Source organism: Salvelinus namaycush, chromosome 40, assembly GCF_016432855.1.
Source record: "Salvelinus namaycush isolate Seneca chromosome 40, SaNama_1.0, whole genome shotgun sequence".
Taxonomy (NCBI): Eukaryota; Metazoa; Chordata; class Actinopteri; order Salmoniformes; family Salmonidae; genus Salvelinus; species Salvelinus namaycush.
The window spans coordinates 198,754-217,023 of NC_052346.1; the positions used below are offsets into that span (position 1 = coordinate 198,754).

General features: G+C 41.2%; 1 protein-coding gene across 2 annotated transcripts; it reads right to left on the reverse strand.

Annotated features, from left to right (window-relative positions):
- Positions 1–266: 266 nt before the first annotated feature.
- mtx2 (metaxin 2) lies at positions 267–17,886 on the reverse strand. 2 transcript variants are annotated; one of them, XM_038979654.1, is made up of 10 exons: positions 17,804–17,886; positions 15,375–15,422; positions 14,962–15,008; positions 11,082–11,154; positions 9,506–9,582; positions 8,834–8,926; positions 8,277–8,315; positions 5,047–5,172; positions 3,702–3,778; positions 267–877 (listed from the first exon to the last, which is right to left on the reverse strand). In XM_038979654.1, exons 1-10 carry the CDS (start codon positions 17,841–17,843, stop codon positions 676–678), a joined length of 822 nt encoding a protein of 273 aa, XP_038835582.1. In that variant the 5' UTR covers positions 17,844–17,886; the 3' UTR covers positions 267–675. The 2 variants fall into 2 exon arrangements, with proteins under 2 accessions (XP_038835582.1, XP_038835583.1); XM_038979655.1 differs by lacking the exon at positions 3,702–3,778 and having other exon boundaries at positions 759–877; positions 17,804–17,843.
- Positions 17,887–18,270: the final 384 nt, after the last annotated feature.

The following is an 18,270-nucleotide window of genomic DNA, read 5'->3' on the forward strand; positions in this document are numbered from 1 at the left end:
TATGGAGTGGTTGAAAAACACGTTTTAATGACTCCAACCTAAATGTATGTAAACTTCCAACATCAACTGTATATACTGAATAGCTAAATTTACAGAATGTGTGACTGCTTTTAAGGGGATTTGTTGGGTGTTATAACTGGATACACCAGCTGAAAGCCCTAACCCACTTTGTGAATACTGGTTTAATGCATCTTATCTCCCAGGCCTCGGACCGTCAATGTTAATAAACTAGTATAACCTACAGCATATTACCCAAACAACATTAATGGTAGATCTTACTTTCACTTTTTATTTGTAATTCTTGAACGTGCTTCAAGGTTTTCCACAAGCATGATAACATGGTACATCTGTGAATTTCATACTTAACTTGTTTTAATACTAAGCTCAGACTTCTAAATAGAAACCACAAATTGTGAAGAATAAGAGTTGTTTATGGAATTGTATTTTTGTAGGCACTTTCCATTCAAATATCAAACCAGAAAAAAACAACTGCACAATCTGGAAAAAATAAATCACAATTGCTTTTCATTTTGTTTCTACATCAAAGAATCGACCGCCACTACATTTTCAAGAAAGTCATACTTTCAGTTCATGGCATTCACAGGCAAGCAAGTGGAGAAAGGAGGACTGGGTATGCAATAGGATGGGATGGAGATGGAATGGTACTGTTGGGCATCAAAAGAGGGAGGGGCCTTTCGAATAGCCTCTGGACGAGGAGCCAGCTTGGCTGTCCTCGAAGTAGCTCTGCTCGATGCGGCGGCAGAAGGCCAGCAGGTTGCTGTAGCTCTTGATCTTCTCGCCCAGCTCGTCGCTGGTGAGTCGTGTGGTCAGGATGGTGAAGAGGTGGCCGAACACCAGTGCATCCAGCTCAGTCGGTCTGAGGACAAAGGGAACCTTTTATAACCCATAAAAGTTTGAGCATGGGCTCAGCATGATTGACACAAACATACTTTTTTTATTTTTTTATTTTTTAAAGGAGATCAGATTCACCAATCCAATTTCGTATTTGTATTTTCAAGATATGAAAAGTATAGAGGGGGATAGATGGAATATAAGCACAGACAGTGGCCGAGACAGGGCTTAAGTCCCGTAGTCATGGCCTAGTTCCAATATTTGTGGCTTGTAGGTTAGTTTTCTGGGACCACACATATGTAAAATTTATGCGCGCATGACTAAATCGCTTTGGATAAAAGTGTCTGCTAAATAGCATATTATTACAGTGCCTTCAGAAAGTACTGTATTCACACCCCTAGATTTTTCCCACATTTTGTGTTACAGCTCAAATTTAAAATAGATTGAGTTTCTGTTACGGGCCTACACACAATTATTGGAGAAGTATGGCTGTACGCCCAGCCTCTGGGAAAGAGCTTGACAGCATTGGCTAACATCTTCATTAACCTGGACAAGAAGCGTGGAAACAGTTACTATTACAACTATGTGGAAACACTGGCCTGAGAGATGAGAAATCCAGCCACACTTTGTTTTTGTTAAACTAGTGTCTGACAAATCCTAATATTATAATTTTCGGACCAAAACCCCATGTAAGTCAATCCCTCCTGTTTTGAATGCCATGACCAAATGGATTGTTTTGCTGAATTAATTTGTTTACAATTCTTTTGAAGATTTGGGCATGACATTTAAAACATGCTAAACATGGGACATTGATTTACATGAGTTTTTTTTACAGAAAATGCTAACATTAACAATAATTGTCACTGACTAGTTAAACAAAACCAAAGTGTGGTAGAATTCTGTTTCTCGAAATTTTGACCAATTAATGAAATGAAAAGCTAAAATGTCACATCAAGGATTCAACCCCTGTGTTATGGCAAGCCTAATAAAATCAACTGTATAAAAATATTTCACAAACATGCATCCTGGTTGCAACAAGGCACAAAAGTAATAATGCAAAAAATGTGTCAAAGCAATTCACTTTTTGTCCTGAATACAAAGTGTTATGTTTGGGGCAAATCCAATACAACTCTCCATATTTTCAAGCATAACATGCTATGGACATGCTTGTAATCGTTAAGGATGGGGGAGTTTCAGGATAAAAAAAAGAAATGGAGCTAAGCACAGGCAAAATCCTAAAGGAAAATGGTGTTCAGTCTGCTTTACACGGGACACTGGGAGATTTATAAACTTTTCAGCACGACAATAACGTAAAACAAGTCCAAATATACACTGGAGTTGCTTATCCGAGAATGTTCTTGAGTGGTGTAGTTACAGTTTTGACTTAAATGGTTGTCTAGCAATGATCAACAACCAATTCGACAGAGCTTGAAGAATTTTTAAAATAATAAATGGGCAGGTATTGTAAATCCAAGTGTGCAAAGCTCTTAGACTAACCCAGAAAGACTCACAGCTGTAACCGCTGCCACAGGGGATTCTAACACGTATTCACTCAAGGTTGTGAATACCTATGTAAATTAGATATTTCTGTATTTCATATTAAATCAAAATCATGTTCATTGTCATTGTCATTATGGGGTAGTGTGTGTGTAGATAGATTAGGAAAAAAGTAATCAATTTTGAATTCAGCTTGTAACAAAATATGGAATAAGTCAAGGGGTATTAATACTTTGACAGCTTTAGATCCAAATCATACAGCAAATAAGGCGGTCATTTGTCACCATGTGAGGGAGACATCACCATTTAAAAAGGCAACATGCCATACCATTGATGGATTCACAAAGACCTCACATATTTATTCTATGCACAACAATGTACACTGCTCAAAAAAATAAAGGGAACACTTAAACAACACAATGTAACTCCAAGTCAATCACACTTCTGTGAAATCAAACTGTCCACTTAGGAAGCAACACTGATTGACAATAAATTTCACATGCTGTTGTGCAAATGGAATAGACAAAAGGTGGAAATTATAGGCAATTAGCAAGACACCCCCAATAAAGGAGTGGTTCTGCAGGTGGTGACCACAGACCACTTCTCAGTTCCTATGCTTCCTGGCTGATGTTTTGGTCACTTTTGAATGCTGGCGGTGCTTTCACTCTAGTGGAAGCATGAGACGGAGACTACAACCCATACAAGTGGCTCAGGTAGTGCAGCTCATCCAGGATGGCACATCAAGGCGAGCTGTGGCAAGAAGGTTTGCTGTGTCTGTCAGCGTAGTGTCCAGAGCATGGAGGCGCTACCAGGAGACAGGCCAGTACATCAGGAGACGTGGAGGAGGCCGTAGGAGGGCAACAACCCAGCAGCAGGACCGCTACCTCCGCCTTTGTGCAAGGAGGAGCACTGCCAGAGCCCTGCAAAATGACCTCCAGCAGGCCACAAATGTACAGTGAGTATGAATCCCACTGCTCCTTTGTATGTCTCCAATTCAATGTATCACTTCTCTCATTCGGTTTCTTTTCAAGGGCCGGCAGGTAGCACAGCGGTTAGGAGTGTTGGGCCAGTAACCAAAAGGTCGCTGGTTCAAATCCCTGAGCCGATTAGGTGATAAATCTGATATGCCCTTGAGCAAGGCACTTAACCCAAATTGCTCCATGGTCCCTCTCAATAATGGCAGATCCCTCGCCATTACTCCACTCTCCGAGGGTGTTTCAAGAGTGGGATATGCAAAGAATGCATTTAATTTACAGAAGTGAAATAGGACAGATGTAAGCATCAACCGATATATTGTTATTTGTTTATCAGAATAAATAAAAAAGTATGCAAAGACAATTGTATAAACCTACTGCTTATTGAAGAAGTATGGCTGTGTGCCCAGCCTCTGGGAAAGAGCTTGACAGCATTGGCTAACATCTTCATAAACCTGGAGAAGCGTGGAAACAGTTACTATTACAACTATGTGGAAACATTGCATGAGATGAGAAATCCAGCCACACTTTGGTTTTGTTAAACTAGCCACTGACAGCAAATGCTAATATTAGCATTTTTGGACCAAAACCCCATGCAAGTCAATCTCCCCTGTTTAGCATGTTTTAAATGTCATGCCTAATGGATTGTGTTGCTCAATTCATTTATGACATGCTAAACGTGGGGCATTTATTTACGTGAGGTTTTGAACAGAAAATGCTGACATTAGCATTAATTGGCAGTGACTAGTTAAACAAAATCAAAGTGTTGATTGCAGTAATTCTTTGTCTATCGACTGCTTTCAAGGAAACAAATACTACATCTGTAAAATAGCTGCACTGATTGTAGTTCAGGTACTATGGTGTTCTTTTTCAGCTGAGGTTGGCATCTCAGGGCGCTAATCTCTGGTGGACAGACTGTTACAAATTGTATCCTAATGTCTGTCAAAAGACTGTGGGATGCAACACTAACAAGCAACAGCTTCGTCACTGATTATTTGAACCAATCGCAATTTAGCGGGTGAGCGTTTCTTTTGAAGTTCGCTATACTCCAGTTCAGTGGGATGAGTCACTGACGGGCATCTCCTGTCCGGTTTTGCGCCCCCTCGGCTTCGTAAGGTGGGGGGAAATCATCATGGGCTATACTCAGCCTTGTCTTACGGTATTAAGTCCCCCACCCCGTCTCAGTCGCCAGTATGCTGCAATAGTCTGTCGGGGGGGTTACTCTGTCCTATGTGGTATAATATCGCACTCACATTTACTCCTGAGGTGCTGACCTGTTGCACCCTCTACAACAAGTGATTATTATTTGACCCTGCTGGTCATTTATGAACATTTGAACATCTTGAAGAACAATCTGGCCTTAATGGCCAAGTACTGTTAATCTCCACCCGGCACAGCCAGAAGAGGACTTCAGAGCCTGGTTCCTCTCTAGGTTACTTCCAAGGTACCAGTCTTTCTCTAGAGTTTTTCCTAGCCACCATGCTTCTACATCTGCATTGCTTTCTCTTTGGGGTTTAAGGCTGGGTCTCCATATAAGCACTTTGACATCTGCTGATGTAAAAAGGGCTTTGTAAATAAATATGATTGAGGGAAAACTTGGCCCATAGACTTCCAATACTTGTTCTAGTACCTTTTCTCATACATCTCCCCCCAAAACCTTATTGAGTATCTGACGAAATTACAAGATTTTAGTTCTGGGCTTCCGAGAACACAGGGCACTGACCTGCTCCAGGCTCTTCCCTGCCCAGCCAATGGCATTCATCTTACGACGGACCTCCCACTGCTTCTGATAGGCCAGGATTTGGTTGAGGGGCCAGGAGTATGGGCTGCTGTATCTCGGCCTGGAGATCTACAGACATGAGGCTGAGGTGAGATTAAAGAAGTTTCCACATTTTGAACTTTATCTGGCTTAAGTTTGGTGGTCCTTGTAAACAAAAGGGTGTTGTACCTAGCAAATTTGGTTGTTTTTGTAATTAAAAGACAAACACTAAAAGATACTTGAACGCAATTACGCCACTGCCAAAGATAAATATTTTATTAGCTTTATAGATAGACCCAGGTTCAAATATTATTGTATTTCCTGATTGGTGGAGTGCTGCAGAGATGGCTGTCCTTCTGGAAGATTTTCCCATCTCCACAGAGGAGAACTCTGGAACTCTGTCAGATTGACCATCAGGTTCTTGTCACGTCCCTGACCAAGGCCTTTCTCCCCCGATTGCTCAATTTGGCCTGGTGGCCAGCTCTAGGAAGTCTTGGTGGTTCCAAACGTCTTCCATTTAAGAATGATGGAAGCCACGTTGTTCTTGTGGACCTTCAATGCTGCAGAGATTTTTTGGTACCCTTCCCCATATCTGTGCCTCGACACAATCCTTTCTCTGAGGTCTACAGACAATTCCTTTGATCTCATGGCTTAATTTTTGCTCTGACGTGCACGGTCAACTGTGGGACCTTATCTAGACAGGTGTGTGCCTTTCCAAATCATGTCCAATCAATTGAATTTACCACAGGTGGACCCCAATCAAGTTGTAGAAAGATCAAGGATGATCAATGGAAACGGGATGCAACTGAGCTCAATTTTGAGTTTCATAGTCTGCATACTTATGCAAATAAGATCAGATTTGTTATAAATTTGCAAACATTTCTAAAAACCTGTTCGCTTTGTCATGATGGGGTATTGTGTGTAGATTGATGATTTTTTTATTTATTCAATCAATTTTCAAATAAGGCTGTAACGTAACAAAATTTGGAAAAAGTCAAGGGGTCTGAATACTTCCCAAATGCACTGTATACATTAGTGGTGCATGGGTCAGCTATGTTCACCCACACCCGCCCGCAATTCCTAATAACCCATCCGCAACTGCCCAACTACGTGATAGTGAAAATCTGAGGCCTGCACCCAACCGTAACCTGTTTAATATATCAAATGCGCTGTAGGCTACAGTCAAAGACAAGGAACGATTTTTTGACAGGGAGTGCAGGATTTGTTTGGTTGCCCGATTTAGATACGTTTCTGCTTAAAATTACATTTCCGACAGTTTGGTAGGCTATTTGTTAGTCAACTAATTAGATACATGCAGCTTCTCTTCGGTCATATGTTTCCCTAGGAGACTCAATAAAACCTTGCTCACCAAAATGTCATAAATCTATAGAACGAGTGCCTCAATCTAGGTGACATCGATAAAGTTCTGTCATCTCGGCTTCTTCCGCAGAGCAAAGACGTTTAGGGACCAGGGAGAAAATGCAACATCCAAAATGGAAAGCTTTTCTGTGCAAAATGTCCAAATGGCATCAGTTTGGCCAGTTGTAAGGATTTTTTTTTTTTTTTAAAGCTGTGAAAACAACCCAACAAGTTTCTGTTAAGATTTCAGTTGGATGCATGCATATTTTGTGGTTGAAATACTATCAGGTTTTATGATGCTGATAAAGATAGGTACCGACTGTAGAGATGCTAACGGTGCATTTGCATAAGATGATGAAAAAAATAAATACATTTCTCCACTCCTGTTCCTGAGTCAATTTTAACTACATTTGGTGTAACATTTTACTGCAAGAAATGCTTAATTCTGCGGGAGTTAATATAAGGCTATGTGAGAGGTTATAGACCTACAGTCAGTGTTCAGATTTCAGTTTCCATTTAACACATCTGAACAGTAGCCTACAGTTCCCTTTATGAGCCATAGGCTTATTTGATGTCCCAGTCTTGTGACCGTCTAATTTGTATAGCGCCTCAATCATCACACATAAGATATCTGGCACTGCCATCATCCTCTTACCACTTCACCAAATATTTCCTAAATTTTACTTTACTGGCCCTTCACTCTTTATTTTCAACTCTCCATTTCGCAGCTTTTCTATTATTGAATTAAACTCTGATATTCCTTTTGCCTCCGTTGATCAAAAACCTAATTTGCCAATTAGCGTGTAGGCTATTTGGTGTACGTACAGTTAGGCCCTAAAGCTTACGCACTAGATAGCCTAAAATTATGAAAGAAAAACCTCAATGTAGCCTATAGATATAAATTGCAAAAGAATGATACATGCATTTTTTTAAAGGTTTTGTTTTCTCCTTATTCTACCTGCACTCCACCCACCCACACAATAATGACCCTAAACCTGCCTGTGGGCAATGAGTCAACCCGCGCATCACTAATACAAATGATGACGGCATTTTAGTGTTTACAAAACAAGGATGGGCACGTTTAATTCAAAAACTGAAATATCCCAAACACGTATAGATTTTTGTAGAAAAATTAATTAGGCCCATTTTCAAATTGAAAAGGCTTTGTATAAATTAAATGATCCTTGTTACATGACAATTGAAAGTTAAGTTAATTTTCTCCTGTTGCGTTTTACATGAAAAGGCATTTTACTTTCAAAGCGCACTTAGCCCTCCAGTCAGCCCTGAAAAAACAGCCTATGCTATTTTACCCATTGCGATTATAGGTGCGCACCTAACAGAGGTTCCACAAGACCTTTTCACAGATTAATGCAAAACACTCACCATAAAAAACATTTTTTTTAAACAGAATCAGTTCTATCATGTCGAACATCAGACTTCTCTTTCACTGTTGCCGTTAGTATTCTCTGGTAGGTTTTTGCTAACCTAAAAACAACTGAACACTGTCTGCCTCTGTATTTGTCAGTTTGATTAGTCAAGGAATGAAAGAGAAACTTATGACATATTAGATGAATGAAAATATTTCAAATGCCCATCCCTAACATTGAAGATGAATGTCAACCGGGGGAGAACGTTTCTAAAATCGGTGTAAATTAACAAAAGTCACAGTTGATGGCGGCAATAAAAAGGCTATAGAGAGGGCAATGAGGGGGACCCAGCGGTGTGTGCGAGGGCCTACTAAATGGAAGCTCAGTAAAGCATGGCTCATTTATGAGAGGGGGGCCATGGCCGAGGCTGCAGCCTAATGAAGATGAACGCCCAGGGAGAGCACTCACCTCGGTCGCCGTGGTATCATCACACCACTGGATATACAACTGCATAGAGGAAAGAGGGATACAAAGGATGAACACAGAGAGAACATGGAGGGGAAGGAAGGAGGGAAAGGGAAGGATATAAGACAAGAGGCATGAAGAGAAGAAATTATGAGAAGGGGGATTTGAGATGGGGAAAATTTGAAAACAAACAAAGGGAGGAAAAGTAGTGGCGAGCAGTGAAGGATAAAGGATCTAGGGGGAAGAACATTTCTCACAGAGTACATGGTGTCATTGCTTGATTTTAATGAACATTACTTAAGGTGCAAAGGATTTCAATGAATACTATAAAATGTCTAAAATCACATGTAGATAATGAAATATACACAAATCATGAAACAAGATCATATCAAGGATATGCTCATGACATTTCAAACAACTTCTTGTTGTAAACACACGAGTCCCTTGCCAAACACTTCCTTTCTCTGGTCAGGATTATAGAGGGCTTCATCAGCATAAATACCCACACATTCAGTATGTAATGGATTATTCCTTCCTGTTGAGGGGTTTCTCTACTGTACCTCAGCGGTGAGCAGCATGTTGTTGACCAGCTCCATGTAAGCTTTCATTTCAGCCCTCTGAACATCATCCAGACCATCACTGAGAGAGTGACCCTGGAGAGAGAGATAAGCAGTGATGAGTGTGTGCGCATACGAGGGTGTAGCGTAGCAGGATGCTAAGATAAGCAAGCAGTCATTACAGTAAAGCTTTCAGAAAGTATTCACACCCCTTGACTTATTCCACATTTTGTTGTTACAGCCTGAATTCAAAATGGATCAAATAATTGCTCACCCATCTACACACAATAACCCCATAGTGACAGTGAAAACACGTTTAGAAATTTTAGCAAATGTACAAAAAATGAAATACGTCAATATCTCATTTACATAAGTATTCACACCCCTGAGTCAATACATGTTAGAATCACCACAAATGGGTTGAATACTTGACTCAAGACATTTGATTACATGTTTATTTTTTATTTTTTTTATTTTTTTAAGTCTAAATGCCAAAGTGGATTTGTTTTTATAGGGTATTGTGTCTAGGCCAGCGACAAAATGTAAATATAATCCATTTTAAATTCAGGCTGTAACACAACAAAATGCATGTATGTGAGAGAGTAGTAGGGAGTGATTGATGACTGATCTTAAAAGAGGACAGGGTCCTGCTTCTCATTCATAAGGCTCACTTACCTTTGCCTTGGTAAACTGGACTATGGGCCCCAGCTCAGACACGACCTGATTTCCCACATGGACAAACGGGACTTTACCTGAAGGGAGAGGAATAAGCAATATAAAAGTTCAATGTAGTGATAAAGGGAAAGAAGAGAGATTATGGAATGCATATTTTAACCTCTCCTCTGTAAATAAGAATCTGGTCTCCAATGTCGTTACTCAAAACTGCCCTGTAGGCTGCAATAAGTACAGAGCTAATCAAATTCAGAACATTTAGTAAAGTGTCTGAGTGGGTTTGACTGGGCAGAAATCAATGATGAAGCTTGAGTATCTTATGTGTTGGTTTTGAGTGTTCAGCTAACCTGTTTGCTTACCTTGAATCCCTTACAAGAAAACATTACACAGAAATTGTGGTAATATTGAATTACATTTGCAAATCACATCCTAAGTCAAACACCAGGCTCCATTACACAGTATTGGATTCTCCAAATCCCAGGTAGCCTATGGTGTTATTTATGTTCATCCATTTTGAGCCAACAATTCCTATGATAATTCAGTGTGGAAATTAATTTTGTCCTTTAATTGAATCTGACAGATTTTTTCCCCCATCATTCTCTGCAAGATGGTTGGTTATGAGAGGAGGCTGGAAAAGGAAACTAAGGATTCACACTCCCATAAAATAAATGTAATCTCCAACTGGCATAATTCAATGTAAATGCAGTGATTAAAAACATTGAGGTTCTTCAGTTAAAAACAGCCTAAAATGTGTGATTCCTAAATTCATTAGAAGTTCTCCAGTATTTTGTGTAATGTGTGATACTCCGACAAAAGGCCTGTCCACATCCAGGGGATAAAGATTTACACATACCCAACATGCTGACCACACCGCTCGCATTACGTGCACAAGTGTTGCAAAATAAACGTACACATACATATTATTCAATCATTGCGTCAATGAGCGTCTGCGTAGCCAGGCACTAAAACAGAACTTGGTTCTATTTGTAGCGCTTGATGCGCTGCAAAACCTACCTCTCCCATCTTCTCATTGGTTTTTAGGAGCATACGCCCACGTGGGTAATTGAAAGATGAACTGAGGTCCACATTCCAGTCCAGTTGGTGGTGGTACTAGACCTTAAAGTTGGTTGCCAACCGCCATTTAAAGTCCAAAGAAGTAGTACCCGGAAGGAGGCGAGATTACTAGAAACAAACTCGGTTTACCCTTTTATCTGTGGATTAATTGTCGGAGTGCATTTCAGGTAAAATAACAACCCAATGCTTATATCCCAGCTAGCTAAATTGCCATGAATGTTTAATGCTTTTCGACCTGTCCCCAAATGAATATAGTTGGTTCAGAGTTTGTTTTGATATTTCAACCTGCGGGTCCTGATCACATCTGGTGTGGGTGGACAAAAATCCGCATGCACACGATGGTATACACGCACGCCCGGTCTAGTCAGCATGGAACAGGAAAGGCTCTCTTGGCCATGTATACATATGGGACGTATAAACAGCTGGTCAAGTTATACAAAAGCACAAGCATAGACCTGAGGGAGGGAGGGAGTGCACAATTTTTTCAATAGCATGAAGAACTCACCAGATGGGGACATGTACTCTGCGTTTGACCGACAGGACACATGAACAGGCAGATTGCACATCCTCAGATAAGCCTGAGACAAAAAACAGCATTTCAAATGAACAACACAGCTAGTTAACAATCTAAATGCAGTAATCAGTAGATCAAATAGCAACACATATGAACAGAAATCCAACAGAATATGCTTAGTATTCATGACTGTGGTTGTTTTCTTACTTTCTTCAAATGACATTCAAGGTAAATCAATATTTCAAGAACAAAATAGAATAATTGGGTTTAGACAATTAATGCTATGAACTCCTCCCGGGTAGCGGGAGTGGTCTAGGGCACTGCATCGCAGTGCTAGCTGCGCCACCAGAGTCTCTGGGTTCGCGCCCAGGCTGGGCTGGGTTCGCGCCCAGGCTCTGTCGCAGCCGGCCGCAACCGGGAGGTCCGTGGGGCGACGCACAATTGGCATAGCGTCGTACGGGTTAGGGAGGGTTTGGCCGGTAGGGATATCCTTGTCTCAGTATGTAAAATGTAATAAAATGTATGCACTCTACTGTAAGTCGCTCTGGATAAGAGCGTCTGCTAAATGACTAAAATGTAAAATGTAAATGTAATTCAGGGGAGACAAATTAATTCAGAAAGTTGTGTTCTAGCATAGACACAGCACCACTATCATTATTTTGGCAAGCACACTGAAATTGGTTCCCAGAACAATTATAGCACTGTTGTGCAGAAGAAAAACAATATGGCTCCACTGCTTTTGACTACCTGAGCAGCACTACCAGTCATGCTAGAACCATTCAGCCTGAACACATATAGCCTAGGCTATTCACTGTACCACAAGGGCTCGACATTCCCACCTGCCCGGGGACCCCCTTGAAACCCTCCGGGCCAGTCAATCATCCACAGTAGCACACCTGCCTGATAATATAGACCATGTTAATATGGACCTAAAATATAAAAATTATCAATATGTTATTGGGATCATTTCTGGAGAGGAATAATACATTTTAATAGTTTCATACAAGACGGTGGATGTTTTTTTTTCTTCCTCCAAGCAATGTGCCATTATTAAATGTATGTAGTTCTGTCCTTGTTTATTAATGTTCTGTATTATGTCATGTTTTATGTTTCATGCGGACCCCAGGAAGAGTAGCTGCTGTTTTCGCAATAGCTAATGGGGATCCTAATAAACTAAATAAATACAAAAATACAAATGTGGATCCTTTTTTTCATTGCAGAATCAGTATTCTTCTCTGTCGCATGTATAGTGCCTTCAAAAAGTATTCACACCCCTTAACTTTTTCCAAAATTTGTTGTTGCAGCTTGAATGGATTAAATTTAACTAAAAATGAAATGATCAAATGTCTTGAGTTCATAAGTATTCAACCCCTTTGTTATGGCAAGCCTAAATCTGTTCAGCAGTAGAAATTTGCTAAACAAGTCACCTTATAAGTTGCACGGACTCACTGTGTGCAACAAGTGTTTAACATGATTTTTTAATGACTACCTCATCTCTGTACCCCACACATACAATTATCTGTAAGGTCCCTCAGTCGAGCAGTTAATTTCAAACACAGATTCAACCACAAAGACCAGGGCTTATGTTTGGGGGAAATCCAACAACACGTCACTGGGTACCACTTCATATTTTCAAGCATGATAGTGGCTGCATCATGTTATGGGTATGCCTTCATCGGCAAGGCCTAAGCAGTATTTCTTTAGATAAAAAGAAACTTAGAGCTAAGCACCGGCAAAATCCTAGATGGAAAGCAGACTGAACCAGGTTTTCAACAGACACTGGGAGACAAATTCACCTTTTCCGCAGGACAATAACCTAAAGCACAAGGCTCGATACACACTGGAGATGCTTACCAAGACGACATTGAATGTTCATTGAGTGGCCTAGTTACAGTTGATTTAAAATCAGCTTGAAAATCTATGGCAAGACTTGAAAATGGCTGTCTAGCGATGATCAACAACCAACTTGAGAGACCTTAAAGACATTTTTAAAGAATCATGTGCAAATATTGTACAATCTAGGTGTGCAAAGCTCTTACAGACTTAACCAGAAAGACTCACATGTATTGTCTCAGGGGTTGAACGCATATGTTAAGTCTAGTGTTTTCTTTCTCATTATTTTTGAATGTCACATTTTATTTGAGGGTCTCTGCATTATATTTTAGGAAAAAAAGGCTACATAAAGTACTATCTAGTCATCCCATTTGTGAAAAAAGACAGTATTTGGACTAAATTCCATTTCAGTAGTCTAAAGGTTAGTATTTGGGATGGGAAACAGTTAGCATTTCCCATAGGAAAAGATTTCAGACTTCAGCCACCATGCTAATGTAAGTGTTGCTTCCATCCCCCTCCTTGCTCCATCCTGGGCTCAGTCAGAGACCCTCTGAAAACATTGACAACTGTCAGCCATAAGGCATTATTACCCGTCACTCCACAAAAGCCGTCTCAAAGCAGGTGAAGTCACCGATTGAACGCTACTTGTGTACCGCTAAACACCAACTGACAAATCCCTAAGGACATTCTCTATGCAGAATTATCCTCTGGAAAGAGACCACAGATATTTCTGCAAGCAAGACCTCAAGTCCCCTTGGCATCAACACCGACACCTGAGAAGATGGTGCACAGGGCTATCTTCACTAACAGCAGGCACTTCGCAGCGGGCTGCTAACCAGCAAAACCACCCTGGCGCAACACTAAGTAGTAAAGAGCAAAAATGAAAGAAGATCAGGACACCGCCGCAACATCTACAACAGGGTTCCCCAATAAGCAGCCGGTGGGAATAATTAGGCTCGCGGGGGATTTTATTTGTCCCCCCAAGTCTTCTGAGCAAAAAATGTATGAATAAATATTTTGTTTTATTTATTGTTGGATATAAGACTCACCAGGAAAAAAAATCACCAGGAAATCAGCTCAAAGTGATTTCAATTCAGAAAATCTGTTCCTAAGTATTCCCACACATAAAGGCATAGAGGCATATGTGATCATATCCCAATGTAATCAAGGTTTGAAATTATACAATATTTGTAAAATACTATGTTTGGGATCTTGCAGTGTAAAAATGATTTATAACTATGTTCCGGCCCCCCGACCCTCCGCTCAAGGAAATAAATAAATAAATAAATAGGCCCACGGCTGAATGTAATTGGGGACCCCTGATCTGCAACAGCCGGGCCAGTCTACAAATGTGACAACTATGGCCGAGTCTGCCTCTCAAGAGTGGACTTCACACCCACAGCAGACGCTGTGCTAAGACCTAACTCCCCAAGGCACATGAAATCTATTGTCACCTGAGTCTGCGACGACGAAATGTCAAGATGTTGGTTTCAGACCCCGCTGGTGACAATGGTGCCCAACTGTGGGACAAGGCTCTTTTTGGTGAGGTCAATGGCAGGTGAATGTAGCAGACATGAGTCCAGCTCATGGTCTTGTGATGTGGGAATTACCTGTTGGTCTAACATGTTGGTTTCTCCCCTGGAGACCCAAGTTCAGATCCCATCCATGACACAGGCATGCACAGTTGTACACCAGATAGCTACAATAGTGCCAACAACGACAAGCAGCCATCATCTGCACAGGGGTTTCCACGCTCAAATTTTTTTCTTTCATATAACGATGCCATCCATGAAGTTGTTGGATTTCAATGAATAGGTGTCTTATGAAAAGTTTTATAAAATTGTTTGATCAAATATGACAAACCCTATCAACACATTTGGCCATGTTTGATCGGAGGACTAGCTTTACGGGCCCCATGTACTGTGTGGTCTTTTAAGGTGGCCTAGCCCAACATTTGTGTAAAGGCTAATGCCAACGAGCCGACTCTCTTGGTTTCACATCCTATTTGACTATGGCAAAGACACAAACATTGTCTTACCTGTACAGCAAGTGATGATGCACAATCTGATAGTAGTATCTGATCCTCTGAAAAAACAAACAGGCCAAAACACAGACATGCATTTGCACATTATAAAGTGACAAGATACACTGATAAATATGGCTCAAACAGTTATTAAACCTCTTAAAACCTATATTCCTCTCTGATTCATTAGCATAATTTCCCTCAACATTACATCAAATAACTTTAATTGGGTTTACGTCTATGGTTAGCAGTGCACTAATACTCCACAACATTATAGGGTTCAGGGCTTAAGCCTAAACTAAAAACTAAACTAAACTTAATTAATAAAGTAAATCACTTTAGCATTATCCAACACATGATTTACCATTGTAAATGCAGAAGTAGGTATATGAACAGTTTCGTCTCTGTAAAGTGAGTGTATGACTTACCTCTCAGAGGCTGATACAAGGTGGCATTTTCAGGCCATGGCTCCGCAGCTGTGGGACAAAATATTCAGGAGAGCATTGGCAAAAGGTCACATTGAGGAGTTTGTAAGGTTGCAGAACAGTGACACTGTTGTGACATGATGAATTATGAGCTTGAGCCAATCTGAGAGGCAGCATCAGAAAATGTTGCTGTGAAAATGATTGAATTTCAGAGGCCTAGTAGAACATTGCCTGGGGATCAGACCACCAACGTCTGGGACATTATACTGTTTGATTCTGGAAATGGTCCTCTCAGGTCCTCTACAACCTAGAATATTGAATAAAATTACATTTCAACATACTCTACCGATTGTCTGAGTGGTTGGTCCTTATGTGGCAAGAAATGTTAGACAATATATCCACAGTAAAGTATTATTAAATCAACTTTTCAAAGCGCTGGTAATGCACCTTAAGCATCGGCCCTACTGAGCTAAAGAACCAGCTGACCTGTTATATTATTATAAAGTATGTTTAAAATCAATCTATGTAGTAAAAAATACATATTCAGCAACTAGTTTCTTGTATGCACCAGTCCAATAATGTCCACTTCACTTTCACGCGCATCTCATGTTTGGCAGCTTTGATCAGCCAGCCGCATCCCCTTCCAGCGATTAGCTGGGGGCAGCAGGTAGTCTAGTGGTTAGAGCTTTGGGCCAGTAACCAGTTGCTGGATCGAATCCCGAACTGACAAGGTAAAAATCTGTCGTTCTGCCCTTGAACAAGGCAGTTAACCCACTGTTCCCCGGTGGGCCGTCATTGTAAATAAGAATTTGTTCTTGACTGACTTGCCTAGTTAAATAAAAGGTTACGTTTTAAAACACCTGCTTCTCTACATCCACTTTTCCTGTGCATCCATCAGTTTTTAAAATATAATTTAGCCGTAATGGCGAGCTGGGATGCAGACCCTGATTAGTCTTCGGTTGTTACATTTGTACATTTGGAGCAGCTCACAGAGCTAGAAAAGTTGATACAATATATAATTTAATCGCCTAGCTAGCTAGCTACCAGTGTTGCCCCCGCCTCCCAGTTAGCAGTGTCCTTCGCTCCCGCCTGCTGAACATCTGCCCTTGTCGTCATTAATGGAACTGCGGGAAATCAGTGCCCGACATGAGGGCACAGCTAGATAGCTACCGGTGTCGCCCCCGTGTCCTGCCTACTGTTTACCGGAATCGTAGCTAAAACATGCAATCATGTCTTTCACTGAAGTCTGCCCTCATAGTCGTTAACAGAACTGCGGGAAAGCAGCGCCCAACAGGCGCTAACGTTAGCTCCATATCCCGCCTGCTATGCATCGGAGTCCTAGCTAGCACCCAGTGTTCTTCGCTAATACCTGCCGTCGTTAAAATAACTGCGGGAAAGCAGTGCCCGACAGGCGGGGGCAAACGACACTTTCTACCTGTGTTCTAGTTAGCTAGCTACCATTGTTTCCCCGCCTCTTCTACTTCTGTGGGGTTTATCGGTGATTGGCATCTAACATTAACGCCACCTACTATACTGGAGCGCCCTCGCCTCCTTCCTGTGTACCAGAGAATTAAAAATGGAAGGAAGTATAAAGATGGCTTCATGAAGATGCAACAACACATCTGCCACGCTGATCCTCAACAGAAGGGCACCCAGGGGTGCATCTATAGTCTCCTCCTGTATTCCCCGTTCAACCCCCGACTGCGTGGCCAAGCTCGACACCAACACCATAATTAATTAAGCATGCCCATACCATAACTCCACCGCCACCATGGGGCACTCTGTTCACAACATTGACATCAGCAAACTGAGTGGTCTGCGGTTGTGAGGCCGGTTGGACGCACTGACAAATTCTCTAAAACGACATTGGAGGTGTCTTATGCTAGAATAAATTAACAGTCAATTGCCTGTCAACAGCTCTGGTGGACATTCCTGCAGTCAGCATGCTAATTGCACTCTCCCTCAACTTGAGACATATGTGGCATTGTTTAGTGTGACAAACTGCACATTTTTGAGTGGCCTTTATTGTCCCCAGCACAAGTTGCACCTGTGTAATGATGATGCTGTTTAGTCAGCTTCTTGATATGCCACACCTGTCAGGTGGATGGATTATTTTAGCAATGGAGAAATGCTCACTAACAAAAATGTAAACAAATTTGTGCACACAATCGGAGAGAAATACGCCTTTTGTGGGTATGGAAAATGTCTGGGATATTTTATTTAGCTCACTTTACATGTTCCGTTTATATTTTCGTTCAGTGTAGTTTGATATGGAAAGCTAGTTACCTCATTTGTCAGCGAAGCAGTAGACAAAAGGGAATCTTTGCACGGCTAGCTAGTGGTTAGCTTAGCTAGCATTGATGTTACCTAACGACAAAACGAATGCTAATAACATTAGCTTTATATTGCAGAACACAGACTACACACATTACCTGCTATCTGGGAGACGAATGCCTCTGCAGCAAGAGACATGATGAAATCGGACAGAAATTCAAGCCAGAATGGTGTAAAATAAAATGTGTCAAACAAGGTTAAGGGCACGCTTAGCGTAGAGTCATAAAGATGACGTCAGACGCAGTGGTACGTCGCGCCAGTTTTTCCTGCTCCAACTTTAGTTCAATCACAATTGTTCCGCCAACACGTCGCTCTGACCTGAGCCCATAGCCACACTCAGAGTAGGAATGCTGACCTAGGATCTGAGAAGAGGTTGGCTCCAGCCTGAACCAGTATGGTGGAAAAGGATACGATGAATAGGACAAGATCTTCTCTCTGCCCAGAAAGCTACCATTCACCAGCTCTGCTACCGTTATGTCAAGATACTAACGAATTATGCCTGCCCAGCCTGCAATTATCATTTACCTGCGTACTTCCAAAAATGGTCTAAATAAAAATGTACAAC

Coding starts and splice junctions, on each gene's coding strand:
- mtx2 (XM_038979654.1), bottom strand. CDS start 17,843: ATGTCTCTTGCTGCAGAGGCATTCGTCTCCCAGATAGCAG. Junction 15,009..15,374: donor CTTGTATCAGCCTCTGAGAG/GTAAGTCATACA, acceptor TTGTTTTTTCAG/AGGATCAGATACTACTATCA. Junction 3,779..5,046: donor CAGGGAAGAGCCTGGAGCAG/GTCAGTGCCCTG, acceptor ACGCTTCTCCAG/GTTTATGAAGATGTTAGCCA.